At 32.7% G+C, this 15,169-nt stretch overlaps 1 protein-coding gene across 1 annotated transcript in view; it reads left to right on the forward strand.

The window, feature by feature from the left end:
- LOTGIDRAFT_91228 (hypothetical protein) overlaps nt 1-15,169 on the forward strand; it is a gene marked incomplete at both ends in the record, with an annotated part of 77,637 nt that overhangs the window by 32,197 nt on the left and 30,271 nt on the right. Inside the window, 5 exons of the mRNA XM_009066833.1 lie at nt 1,043-1,189; nt 1,528-1,709; nt 6,570-6,705; nt 10,455-10,603; nt 11,245-11,350. Coding sequence (XP_009065081.1) covers nt 1,043-1,189; nt 1,528-1,709; nt 6,570-6,705; nt 10,455-10,603; nt 11,245-11,350 — 720 coding nt within the window. The remainder of the gene's footprint in view (nt 1-1,042; nt 1,190-1,527; nt 1,710-6,569; nt 6,706-10,454; nt 10,604-11,244; nt 11,351-15,169) is intronic.

Here is a 15,169-nt window from a genome sequence, read left to right on the forward strand (position 1 = left end):
GTATTCGGACAACGGGCATATGCCGTTGTGATGCCCAACTTTCATTACACACTGCATGGCGTTTCACTTCACCATTAGCACAATCATGTACAGATAAATAAGACGTAAAATTCTTTCATCTTTTTATCTTGAACCACAACCTTTTCAGTGTTAGCTGAAGTGAATGATTCTGGTTTTTTTTTCAATTCAATATATAGGTTGCATCGATTTTGAGTTACATTAGAAAGCTAATAGTGGATTAGAAATTAAATTCCTGAAATATTCAGATAAATTGTTATCTTAACCTATAACTAACTTTATCGGCAATGTCTTTTTTTTCAAATGCTAAAAGGTTTGCAACACTTCTTCCTGTTTATTTTAAGAACGCTTTTCCTTCTTAAAACGCAAATCCACTTTTGGTTTTCAATTCATTAGGTTTTATGGCCTGCTTCTTACAAATAAGATTAACGTTTCTATGTTGGTCTTTCTTTAACCCCGAGGCAACAAAATAGTTAATCTTTAAACATCAAATCAAATAAACATATTATACGTTTTATGTAAGAGTTGGTCTGCATAACAGTTGTAAAAAAATGGTTACCAATTCATTGGTAATATGTACTATATAGCAGAATTTCATTTGGAAGTAAAAATCTGCAAGTTTGTTGTCTTGATATGATTACAAATACAGTAAATAATCCTTCAATGGAATCCTTTATTGACTTCATTATTATATTTCTGATGACAGTGTGAGAACCATATTGAAACTTTGAAATTATAATCGTATAAAAGTATATTTTTATCTATCCATTTCAAGTATTTGTCTTATAGTTGTAGTTTATATTGTGGCAAATCCATATTCTACTGTTCCGTGGTCTAACTTCCAGTTACAACACAAACCGTGGTTAATGATACTGCATCACGCATGCCAAGGCAATATTACACCACAACATACACACTTAACCATTCACAACGAATAAAACCGTGACCGTGACACAAAAACACAACCAACGATGACCATTGACAACCAGAATATAACTTTTAATTGTATCTTTCTCTATTTTAGTTTATGTTATGCTGGGTGCCTATTATGAATTTATTGGTTTAATGGATCATCTACAAGATACAGGGTTATTAGATTCCGGAGAATATATAGTTGTAGGGGTTGACGAAGATGCTTATGATATCAACAACGTACAGAATTATTTACAAGGTAAACTTGATGTTTTTTGTATAGACATGCCATTAATTCCGCGCAATATATATCATGGATGACTAAAATAATGTCTTCAGTTTTCAGTAACATTAAATATCGTGACGTTACTATAACTGCCAAGCACAGTGCTCTGCGATGCACAACGTAGCAACATATGTCTATCAAAAATTATCAAAAGTCCAAATAATGCAACAGTAGACCACGGCTACTTACCCACTCGATGCTTGAGTATATGCCTAATAAATCTGATATCAATTTTGTTCTAGTAGATTTTATAACAATAAATGAAAACTAGATTTTTTTAACATAGTCTATGTCTTCCATTTTTCTTTCAGGCATTTTCTCGGACAATGTAACTAAACGAGTAGCAGCGGCATTTCGTCATTTTATAGGAGTAGTTCATTCTCCACCAGTTGCAGAAGACTATCTCAACTTTTCCAAGATCGTCAACAAATTTCTCGAATCTCCACCATTTAATTATACAAATCCTTTTCGACATCTAGATATAATGAAAAAGGTAAGGCGTATTAGTTTACTCTGGTTTGATAATGGTTTACTAGGTTGATCCGATTAGAATATGACGTATACAAAATATATTGAAAAACTGATATAGCAATGATAATGGTTTATAATGGTACACATGCAGCTATTAAACGGAATTAAATATATATATACTTTCATTTTGATCAAGGGCTTATGTGTGGCTTTGGACGAGAGAACAAACGTTAAAACAGTTATTTCCCAATTTGTTTTCCTTGTTAACACGCCCGATTAATGGCTCCGATTTACTGCGCCTAAAGCATCTCATCGGATAGCAATCGAGAAGACCAAATTACGGCAGATGCGCAGATAGGATTCCCCAGTTACCAGTTCCTAGCATAAATTCAGTTGCCCACAAACTCTGCCAGTCTGTTGAGACCACCTACAATTGGAAATTCCCCCCCCCCCCCCCTATAGGGAACCAGTGATCCGAATGAGAATATCAAAAGATATACAGTGAGTCCAACCGTAGGTAGTTGCGTTTGGTTCAGTTCAGTCGTACTGTAGGTTGCCGCAAGTCATTATGAAATATATCCAATACAACAATATCACTATATTCCCTACAGAATATCTAGAAGACAATTGGCTTTTTAATTTGTCTAATTGAAGGATATTCACATTGAGCAATAAGTAAGTAGAATAAGAAGCAAAACTGTAGTTTACGCTCTCAATGTTTCCGAGAATTTTCTTGATTAAGGAATTGGGCTAGGATTAGAATAGTCATTTAAAATCGATACAATATGTCTCAGTTCATGGTGTAGTGAGACGATAGTATTGAAATTAGCTGGAGTTGTACACACTTTTGTTCTACATTTGATAGCCAAATTTAATTTGTGGTTAATGAGGACGTCCAACCATGCAATGAGCAGTGAATGGACAACAAATGTATTTCTGTGAATGTCTCGTGCTACTCAACCCTTTGTGGTTATCTTTTGAACAAAGACCGATCATTAATGAGAAATTGTACTATGTGCAGTTTTTAGGAAATGTCGAGTCTTACAGAAACGATTTTGCGACCGTGTGTCTGATGGCTATCTAAAATACATATTTGTACATCCGATATAGCCACTGTCACTGGTTACAATGTAACACTGCTTTTTTGAAAAACTCTTTGCTCCCTAACATATAACTAGGCCTACAACCAAAAGCGTGGTACTTGGAAAATTGAACGAAACGGTTATAACAATTTCATTTTCTATCATTTTTAACCTTTTGGAAATAATCTGTGGTCACCATTGCTTACAATTTCACAACGGCTTTTATACCCTCTCCGTTAACATGGACATGTTAGAGTTTACAATTACCATAAGCTGTCTTTCTTCTACAATGTGACTTGTGACTTAAAAAGTGGTATAATTTAATGGAAAGACTAGGGAAAGGTCACCATGAGATTTGATATCCTCCCTTTTTTTGTAAAAAGGAGTTATTGGTTTTAAATGATATTAGTATTAAAGAATAATATGGTCTAACGATTATATTAGGGTCGTAATAAAATAGTACTAAGTGCCATCACTGGGTTAATTCAATCAATATTAACAGCTTCTTCAATAATTTGATAATATTTCAGATTTTCTTATGTCTAATAGAATTTCCTCGTGTTATAACAATATTAATATAAGGTTTTATAGAGTAACATCTAGTAATTGCCGACGACACGGAAATCTTAAGTTACGTAGAGTCTTAATATGCTAGTTACCGAGAATAAACAATTACAGAGACATTAACTGACTTAATGAAAAAAATATAGGCCGAGATGTGCCTTCGATAATGTGTCTTTGGTCTCTTTAACCTATACCTTGGATGACAACGTTGAAGTTCAAGGAAGAGCGAAATGCTTTATGTCTCCTTATGTAAGTTAAGACCTTTATCAACTAATATCAAATGTTTCCCAACACCTAAAAACGAGCATATTGTTTTGTGGATTTGTCCTTCAAAATATTCCTGTGGGGTTTTAAAACAGATAAGGATTAATGCATGATGATTTATGATGCCAAATTGGTAGCATATTGTTCATGATTTTATAGCATAGGAGGGTTTCGGATTAAACTAGACCAAGCTGACCTCTCCTGAGATTTTACATAATGAAAAAAAATCCGAAGAGAAAATCCAATTATCTTGTTATATCAGTTATAATTGAAAAAGAAAGACAATAATGAAAAACAAATCCCAACTCTCTAACTGAATTAGATTAAGCAAAGACAATTTGAGTGTATTAAAGTGTTTACAGTAACCCAGGAGAAGATTTAAGCTATAAGAGTTTGTGGAAGTTGGGAAGGTTAACCGTGGAAGTGCACTTACATTTGCCTAAGTAGCTTTTAATCCGTTCGCGTCAAAATTCCATGCTAGTCATTAACAGTAAGACTTTACAATAAAAATAACAGTAACATTGCGTGAAAATTCTTATTCTTTTATTGTCGAACCTTTAAAGCAAATTTTACTCTCTTTCATGGCACAATGCTTAAATCAATCGCTGAATTACGTTAAAATAGGAAGAATGAAAAATCGCAGTTGCCCTCGATGTTCGACACGTGCTCATAAAAAAAAGAATTTGTCATCAACCATTGAAGTTGCAAATGAGGTACAATTAGCACTTCGCAGATGCTTTGAACTGCAAGTTCAGCTGAATCGAGCTTGATCCAGAATAGATGATACTGCCTTATTCATCATTTAGATGTTGCGAAGCTTTGAAGAAACATAAATTACATTTTTGGTCGAATATTGCATCATTTGTTTAAGAAAATATTGAAACATTTGTAGCTAACAAGTTGAAATCTTGGAATCCGTCCAAACAAATCGTGGCTAAAGATCGACTGGAGTGACGAAGAAGCGCCTTTTCCAATGACCAACTAAAGAAGATTTTAAAGGTTGAAATTTATCTAGCCGTGTCCCTTTACAAACCTGTCTGAAAAATGTTGTGAGCGATGCATGCCTATTAATATTGCTAGTCTCTATCTAAAAGAACCATCTGACTGATAGAAGAAATACACCCCAGACAAATTAGCTGTCTTAATTAAATTATTTGTCGAGATAATTTACAGATATAGGTAGAGAGTTTTTATCAACAGACACAGTTTTACTGATTTTCTAAATTTTATTGAGCTTCTAGAATTTATCTACCAACCAAGTCTTCGTATTTATGTGGGTATTATAAATATAATCCGTTAAGCTTCCAGTGATAAAGATTTATTTTATCTTTTATTTTTATTTTGCAATACGGTTATACTTTGATCTACACGCGAAGGCTTAAAGTGAGATTGACCTTGCGACTGACATGGGTCACAAAATCCCAGCGTTGGGAATTTGGTTGGCTGACGGTGTCATCAATCTGACGGACGTTCAAGTGGGCCGTCTTTAGATCCTAACTAAAGTGGATTTATTAAAAATAAAAGCTAATAAAAAACTAAACGAAGCTTTGTTTTAATTTTAATTAATGTGAATAATCGAAGCTTTACTTTCTATTAAAATTCAATTTGTCGAATTGAGCAGTCGGAATATTGGCAACGAATTCTTGCAACTTAACCACTTTAAAACAGAGTATGGTCTGAATGGCATGCTTTGAGTCTCCAGTCGACCTGAACAGTGTTTTTGGTAGTTTGCCAGTATATGGAGCCCTTATTGCCATCGGATAAATCCATCCGTCAAATATATGGTTATGATAATATAGACATCAATTTTCTCAGATTAAAGTTATTAGCTTTAGTTTTATCCCTGTATCAAGGTACAGATGATCCCTATCGATTTCCATTAATTGAATATAGCCAGTGGAAGAAATAGCATTACTTTGATGCCAGATGCCAATTAGAAGTTTGCCTTTGTTATGTACAATTTATTTATTTTCTAATAAAGCTGCTTATATCTGGTTTGTGTAGGGAACAATGATGTGCTCATCATACTTAATTCGATTGATAAGCTACTTATCTGCTAGATGATGATATTTCTTTATTACACGGTTCGTGTACAGTTGGTGATCCAAAAATTGCTCGTTATTTGTCAATTAGACGCTTAATATTTTCTACGTGCATGTGTCGCATAACAAGCGGATGTAATTGATATTAAACTACCAAAAGAATGTGTTTGCCAGTGGGAGTTGGTTTGCACTCCAGATGTACCCCTATTATGATTATTATACATAAAATATTCTTAAAATATGTGTCAGAATGGACCATATCAATTTAATTTTTCGAAAATTTTCTTGGAAGAACTCTCTCAGACGCTTCATGGGGGGTGCACGAAAATGACACCTACACAGAGTTGCCAAATTTTGAATTCAGCCCTGACAGTTGTCCCCGCCATTGAGTCTGCCTTGTACACCCAGTCTCACCGGTGTTTGGAAATAAATGATCTATCCTTTTCATAGACTTAAGTTATATTCCCATTAGAATTTCCACAACCGGTTTACCTACACAATACTAAAAAATCTGTTATTGGCTTTGATTGTTTCAGAACCAGATTTTTTTTAAAGCAGGATAATGCTTCTCGGAATTTGTTTGTCTCACAGTATTATCAAAGTGACGAATATTCGTCCGTCTTTAGACCTTAACTGATGTGGGGTCTATTAAAAAAAATTGAAAATAAAAGTTAATACAAAAGGAACGAAAGCTTGGTCTCATTTTAAGTAGACTATTTTTAATTATTTGTTTATTTTTTTGGTATGATTCAAGGAATGATTTTGGCTTTCGTTTAAGTTACAACCGAAGACTAAATATATTTTACAGTGCTTCATTGTTAATTACAATCACATATATATATTTCTGCTACAAATTTCTTTACCAGACCAGAATACTATTAATATTGATCATAATTGCACAACACTGATTTCAATTGTTTGTTATTCCAGATAAAGCCAGAAGCCGCCTATCTGTATGATGCTGTATGGTTGTATGCCAGAGCCGCTGATAAAATCCTCAATAAACAACAGGACATAAAAGATGGTCGATTGATTATTGATAACATCAAAGGCATGACTTATAAAAGTAAGAAATAAAATCTTCTAACATCAATGTTTTATGAAGTGAATTTTCATTATCTACATAATGATCAACAGTCTAATTCCAGCCAAACTTGATTCTTTTCTTTTGAACGGGAGTGTGGTCTCGCTTTTCAGTTTTTTGATACAAGATTAACAGCTAATCACATGTCTGTACCTTTAATGAGTTTTAAAGAAAAAAAAGATCATAAAGTTGTCGACATTATCAATATCTATTGAGTTCCTTGATATCAACTTCAATTTATAGGAGACAATCATTTGGAGAATAGCACTTCACATCAAAGTGACTTCAATAAACCAAACTCCTAGAATTATTAAAAAATGTATTCAAAGATTTTACGCTTCACTATCCATATAATAAAACTGATAATGGCAAAAAAAGTCGTTATTAACCATTACTCCGTTAGTCGTGAGGTATCTACACAATGGTCAAGCTATTACGAACTCTTTTACTTTGACTGCAATAGCCACCTTCTTGTATGACAGAATCTTTTAAATGCGGTGATTTATCTGGATTTATCTCGATAGAAAGTCTGTAGCTAATAAGCCATAATGTTTAATGTGCGTACAACCCAATGAAATAGCCGCATTCTTTGATACAAGACAGATGGCTATTGTAGTCAAGGTATAAAACGAAGTTTGTAATATCTTGACATTATTGTAGAAGATCGTGTGGTAGTTCAATTTTACCGGCAACGACTCAAACAAATTTAACTATGAACATAATTGGTACAGTTTGACATTTACAGAATTTGACTTGAGTAGATATGACTGTTAAATCAGTATCACACCATAAACCAGATAAATCTATTCCTTGCCATTAATACTAGCTGTAGCAGACTTCATCTGAATTATTTACATGTAATAATGTTAATTTCATTATTTTTTATCAAGAACCAAATTATGATTTGGTATATTACGGAGTATTTTCTAGTTTTGATTTGTTTCCAAGGCACATATACTGAAATTAATCACTCAAAACCCAAAAAAGGAAACGCATTATTACTGATAAATTCAAAATCATGCTAGAATGACGCGAGCGGTTTTACGAGAGTCTTTCAGGCCGTATATACAATGGTTGATTCATTGCGATCGGAACTTAACTGCACCTTTCTTTACAAATTTAATTGAAATGAAAGGGAGTTTTACGTCTTATTGTCTGTATCTGATGTGTCTAATGAGGACGGACAGACAACGCCATACAGTGGGCAATTAGGGAAAGATTTTCCGGGATTCCTAATTTTACAGTCTGTAGCACAAGAAACATAGGTCTTGTCTCATCAGAACGACTAGACGCTTTACTTATATCAGACCCTCACTACCTCACTGATAGGGGAAAACCGGCTTAAATATATAAAGACCCATGCCGAGACTAAACCCTGTTGAACCTTTTCATAAATACAAGGTTACGAATTTGATATAAAAGAAATTGAAATAGCATAATTATAATTTCATGAATATTCTTGTCTACTTTCTGAGAACTACTCAGTGTTTCAACTGGGTAGAGAGTTACATAAGAGTTAATGATAATACGATGTTTGTACACTAAGGTTTTGTGTTTGCTTTTGTTAGGTGTAATCCTAATTTTAGATACGATCATTTATCATTTTATCAAATGTCAACTATAGTTATCGCACTATGAAAATATTACAGGCAAATGTCAGTGAACGTAACTACCATATGAAATACCGAATAAGCTTGTGAAATGTGCATGAAATTATTTAAATCTATCTAATTTGTAGTATGTTCTAATATTCTAAAATCTTCACAAGAGAAATTCAATCAAAAATTTGCCACCATCCATGCAGAAGTTTTTAAGTCTGGATTCTGGTCTTAAGGAGTAATTGTAAGACATCATCCGTCATATTTTTAATTCAAAATGAAAGATGATTACATTATTGAATGAATGAAAGACAAGTCTCAGAGGGTGTGCGGTTATATGATTGCAAATGTTCCTCAGATAAAGACTTCCTCAAAGATTTTCGAATTGATGTGTTTTCCAGGTGGGTGACCGGAGCCTTATAATTGCATCAACACAGTGGGGTCACAGTATTAAGAAAAACCGTGTTTCATAATAGGCGTAAATTATTTTCCAATTTTAATGCAATCAAAGACAATTTACCCCATAGGTAAAGTTTATGTAAGAAAGACAAAAAACTGGTGTGTTGTGCTATATCTGAAAAATCAGAAAACCGCCCCTGTACCGAGCACTCATCTCTGTAGACAGTGGCATCCATGATAGATTTTTGGGGGCATGAACATGGCCTTGAACTGACTAGGCTATGATGATATTTCTCTCAAATTCGAGTGAGCATGCTCAAGTTCGAAATTTTGAGATTTAATTCATACAGACCTTCGATTTAGGCGAACTGCCAATATGTGAACCTGTTACAGTTCAAAATGCAGTTAAAGTGCGGGCACACGTCGGGCGGTCTTGGTCGGAGATTTTTGTCGCCTATTAGAGTCTTGAATAAAATCTCAAGCTTATCGCGTCTCCAACAGGATTTATAATCTATAAATAATATATGTTTGATATTTGTCTCCGATATATTTGATCGTCTGCAAGACAGATCGTCATCATCGAATCAGGTTCACATCAGAACCTGTTAGTTATTTGAACATGACATTTTGTATGATACCATAATTACAAAATTAAGTCGCAACGTACATAACAATAGCACATATAATTTTATTAAAGGCCCACACTGAAATATGGACATCTATTGCCGTCGACCCCGTAGGCACTATAGAAGCTACAGTTTTTATCCAATATTGATGACACTTAGTATGCATGTATAGATCCCAGTCTGGTTCGCATATTGGTAGCAAAAGGCCCTTGTATGTACGTCGATGTTTGAATTTGGTGATAATCTCATGAACTGTTTTGCCTTGATAAAATACTTAAAATTATTTTTAAGATTATTTGAAAATTTATTATGAAGCCACTTAAGACTTTGTATTTTACCTTGCCTGGCAAGCTATCTTTTGATTTTTTGTGCAATTATAGGCAATTTACCCCATGTTTAAAATCTATATAAGATATACAAAAACTCGGATAGTGTGCTATAATATAATTGGATAGACTGATACGAGGATGTGAAATGGACAAAGTGAAGGAAAGACTAGACATAAAAAATCCATCAATTTCTAACGACACTAATTTTAAAAAGGATAAAGAATTGAATGAGAGTTTTAGGACAGTTTATAGATGATATAATGGCGAGACATGAATAATATCGCTTTCGTTATTTATTGGAACATAATGGTTAATTAATAGACGATAGTCTTCTTTATATCCTTTTGTATTAATCGTTAAACACATGTTATATATTTCTGTCAAAGGATAATTTCAGAGTATATGTGCTTTGATGTTAGGAAGGGAGCTATTTATACTTTCGAATGCGCAATAACATTCGATACATTATCACACGATAATCTGATTAACTAATATTCGAATTCTTATTTTAAATCTCATGTGCAACTACTCAGATAAATATCGAATTGTCCCTTAGAATCGAGGTTTCTCCTTATTATCGGGGAAACAACAATAAAATGGACAAAAATTCGAAAAGCTATCGGATAGATAAAATGTATATATACTTCAGTTCTGATTAATATAATTACAAAAATCTATAACACATTTTGCCGGTCAAGTTGGTCGCACTGACCAGTTCCGCTTATCCAATAATGACACGAAAGACGTTCCAACCCTTTTCATTTATATTTATATTCCAGGTGCTATGGGCTACATCAGTAGAATCAATACAGTTGGTGATGCTGAAGGGAATTTTTCTCTGGTGGCCAGAAGACAGTTGGGTAACGGAGAGTGGGGATTGTTACCCATCGGTGTCTTCCGATTGAGTGAAAATCTTACAGAACTGCCGGTAAATATAATGTTTCATCTACCAAACGAAATGTATCCAACTAGACCATCCATGCGATTTGTCGTATCCAACTAGACCTAGCATGCGAAATGTCGTATCAAATCAATCCTACCATGCGAAATGTCGTATCCAATTAGTCCTATGAAGCGAAATATCGTATCCAATTAGCCCTAGCATGCGAAATGTCGTACCCGTCAAGTCTTACCAAGCGAAATGTTGTATCCAATTAGTCCAACCAAGCGAAATATCGTATTCAACTAGCCCTACTTAGCGAGGTGTCGTATCCAACGAGTCCTACCATGCGAAATGTATCCAACGAGTTCTACCATGCGAAAAGTCGTTTCCATGAGAGGGTTTATATAGGCCAAAGACTCAACAGGTCGAGCCGTTCGACTTTCCATTAAGAAGGTCAAGGTGACAATATATGGCTTCAAATAAAGAAATGTGTCCAGACACACATTCAATTTATGTAACAGTAATAGTTTAATTTAACTATCAGATTTCTAACAGACTCTATTGTCACCAATAATTACTTTACGATGTCTCGTAATTGTCCCATAGATATAATATGACCTTATGTTGAATTGTTAAATAATAATACAATCCAGATAACTTATAGTTCCTCAAAATGTCACTTTCAGTCATTCCATTATTATGAAGGCGAATCAATTCGATGGATAGCAGGGTCTCCACCTGTAGATGAACCTAGTTGTGGATTTCGGCATGAGAGGTGTATCCCTAAGAAAAGTAAGTTTTGATGTAGAAGAATACAATTGTAGCTTTGTATGAGTGCACAGCGATCATGATTATATGCTCATGGTGTTGTAACCTGTACATGTATATAATTATATGTATAATGAGATAGTATTACATCTCCATTGTTAAATTTATGGGTACCTTTGTTTACGATTGTAATTTTTATGATCTTTTTTAAACGTTTGCTATAATTGTAAGTGGAATGTCTTTTGAATGATGTCTGTATCTGTGGCTATGTGCCTTTGTTTGTATCCATCAATAACCTTACGATTACATATTATACTTGTTGTTGATTGTAAATGTATTTTATGCTACTTATACAATAGCTGTACGTTATTTACATTATTAGTACGTTATTCGTAATCGTCTGTACATTATTTGTGATTGATCGTTTAGATTTTATCTGGATAAAGCATCATAAAATTACATTGAAAGGAATTTTGTTTATTTTCATTGTCATCAAGAGCTCCCTTAACATATTCCCTTGATTTCAATTTGTCTATGTACACGAAGTTTATCATTGTTTAACGTGTACAGTGGGAAATGCATGACTGGTATAAGTAGACATTAGAGACAGTATCTCTCTGATGTTACAGAATATATTCCCTTCTTTCCAGCTGACTGTATATAGTCCATTTATCTTAATGAAAACAAATTTAACAACTGACATGTGAAATTTTATGTCTTGTTGCTGTGCGGGTTGTGATTTTATAGTTCTATGTAATTAATTAATTCTACAACCAGTACTCATAACAAACCATTAGAAGTAGTCTATTACAGAAAATAAGCCCAGCAGCTAACATCATTGATTAGAATATTATTTTTATATATAGGTTTTCTACAATCAACTTTCTTGATCTTACAATTAATCATTTTCTTACGTTTATTATTTAGGTCATTATGAATCTTATAGTGACTTTTATATTTGGATATATAACAGTATTTCTAGATTTATAACATTATTTAATAGATTCATAACTGTCTTCATTTTATAGATTAATAATTATATTTGCGGACTTGGTACCGTAGAATATTTTTTGTTTAATATTTAGGTCATTGAATCTTATAGTAACTTTTATACTTGGATACATAACAATATTACTAGATTTATAGAATTATCTAATAGATTTATAAACTTTTTTTTAGATTTATAACATCTTCTAATAGATTTATATAATATATATCATTAATCATTTTCTTACGTTTATTATTTAGGTCATTATGAATCTTATAGTGACTTTTATACAGTGGTGTAACCTATTTTCGTGGATATAAGGATTCAACACCGAATTTCGTCAAAGTTAAAAATAGATTTATAAACTTTTTTATAGATTTATAACATCATCTAATAGATTTATATAATATATATCCGGATTTGGTAGTAAGAACATTTCTTAGGTTTCATATTAAAGTCATTAATATTTAAGTAGGAATTTTGCATTAATGATGATGCCAATTCAATAGAATTATAACTGTTTTTCAAGATAGTAACATTTTTTATGATCGTTTTCAGATTTATGACAATATTTTTTACATTTATAACTTTATTTCTAGATTTATAACATTATAACATCTGTTTTTCTAGAATATTTAACTTACGTTGTTTATTATTATTATGTTATGAAGCTATACATGTACTTCTATTTATAACATAATATTATAGATAATACAAGAAGCAATTCGTAATTCTTGAACAAAAAAACTAATTTCGAGCTAGCGGTTGAAGTATGTTTCCAGAATATACAATGATTTAGAGAAAACGATAGACTTACTCTTCAGTATCAGAATAAAACCTTTTAATTTCTGTTTCTAACTAAATTAAGGTTAAGTAAAGACTAAATAAAAAGTAAACGTGAAGTCAGATCACGTATTATTTCTTTCTATACTTCCCTAAGTCTTTTAGGTCAATATAAGTCAGTAAAATCTGGGAGAAATCACGAAAAATGTTTCCAGAAATGATTGAAATTGATATTTCATGTCTCCATTCTTAAATAGTAAGCACTCTTGAATTATTGATAGAACAAAATATGTTATTAGTATAATAAAATATACAGTTTTACGAGGGGAAAATATTATGCTTATTTATGATTAAGGATCCAAAATCGGACAGAGTCGAACTAATTGAAAAAAGGTTACAATTTATTTTCTTTTTTTGTAATCTCACAATTTTTCTGTCGCAATCATGTTTCTGGATACTGATGGCGAATTGTTGGAAAGCTAAATTCATAGTGAAGCGATATGACATCCTCTGTGGGTTTTGCTATGCCTTAGTCTCATGAACGTCGCAAACATCATCTTTTAAATAGATATGTAATAGAAACCAGCGACGTATGGTGATGGGGAATTCGGGAATAGATTTGTAATTATGTGTAAAATGTTACTTATATTCGATTGAATAGATACGATTGCTTAGGTCCCAATGGACTGGATTTTCTTCCTCATAATCTAAGTAATGATTCAACAATGAGAGGTTTGACCAGCAGTTGGACCTATTTTATGATTGACTTGATATTGACCCGGCTGAACTCGCTCGTGTATATATGTAAGTTAATGGATTTTACTCTTCGAGAAATTCATGACTTCTGAATGTTCATAAACTATTCGAATGAGGTTTTGTTTGCCCTTATACGTCTTTAACGCCATTTCGAATTTAAAACACAAAAAAGACTATATTCATCATTTTTGCAAACATATACAAACCTAATGATGATGCTAATATAACCTGAATATTAATGCTAATATTTTTCTGAAATTTCAGGAAATTGAAATACATGTAAATGGAACCGTCTCTGATACACAGAGAAATTGTGATTTTCTGAATCACTTCAGTTGTGCTTTCTATTGTGTAATATTTGTGAAAAAACTAATAGTTTTACGTTATATAAGAAACCTAATTAAGATTACACTGTAAGAGATTTTATTCGTTAAAATGACACGCAGGGATACAGCTTTCTAGTTATTTACTTATATGACCTGTAAAATCCGTGTTTGATATTTCATTACGACATAAAGTTCTGAAAATTTGAATTTCATTTAAAAAGAAAGTCTTACAAGCACAAAACTTTATCCAAACTATCGCAAGCCATATCATATAAAAGACCTTAACCTTTTTTTTTTTAAGTTCTTCATTATTTTAGATATTGCAATCTGGCCCCTGATCACAATACCATTACCGTGCGTTAATTTCATTAAGTAGTCATGGCTTTGAAATTTGCATTGGTTTTTGCTTTTTTTGTAGTACCATATTCAGCTAAATCAAATTTATGTTCTCAATACCAGACTGGTATGTTGGAGCACTGTGAAAGAGAGTCTGGAGTCTGTTCATGATGTAGTCTTGCTCAAAAATAGATGACATTTAACGTAGACACTCGACCTCTAAGCATAAAGTTAGTATTTGTTGAAGATAACATCATCTAAATGATATTTTGATTAGCTCAACTGTCGTCTTTACTTTCTCTTTATTTCAAACTTTTGCTTACTTATTGACAAATTGTCTTGATTATCATCAAGTACTTCGACAGTGTATTTTTTAGATTAGGTTATACGCTTCTGTCTTTCACTTTTCACCACCGATATCGTAATTTGACTTTAAGGGATTGTAAAGAGGTTTTTTTTATATACGTATTGGAGACACTGATAGCATCAATTAGCACCATTACAATTTTTTATCAGACGTATGCGGTTCCTGCAATTGCAATAAAACTAAGTTGTTTGCCGTCACTAATCGCAAAATATGATTGTATCAAATAAGCCCCTTTGTGATTGGTGACGACATCAAATACTTAGCATCCATTTGAACCATTCCAATTT

The sequence above is a fragment of the Lottia gigantea genome, assembly GCF_000327385.1.
Source record: "Lottia gigantea unplaced genomic scaffold LOTGIsca_8, whole genome shotgun sequence".
Classification (NCBI taxonomy): domain Eukaryota; kingdom Metazoa; phylum Mollusca; class Gastropoda; family Lottiidae; genus Lottia; species Lottia gigantea.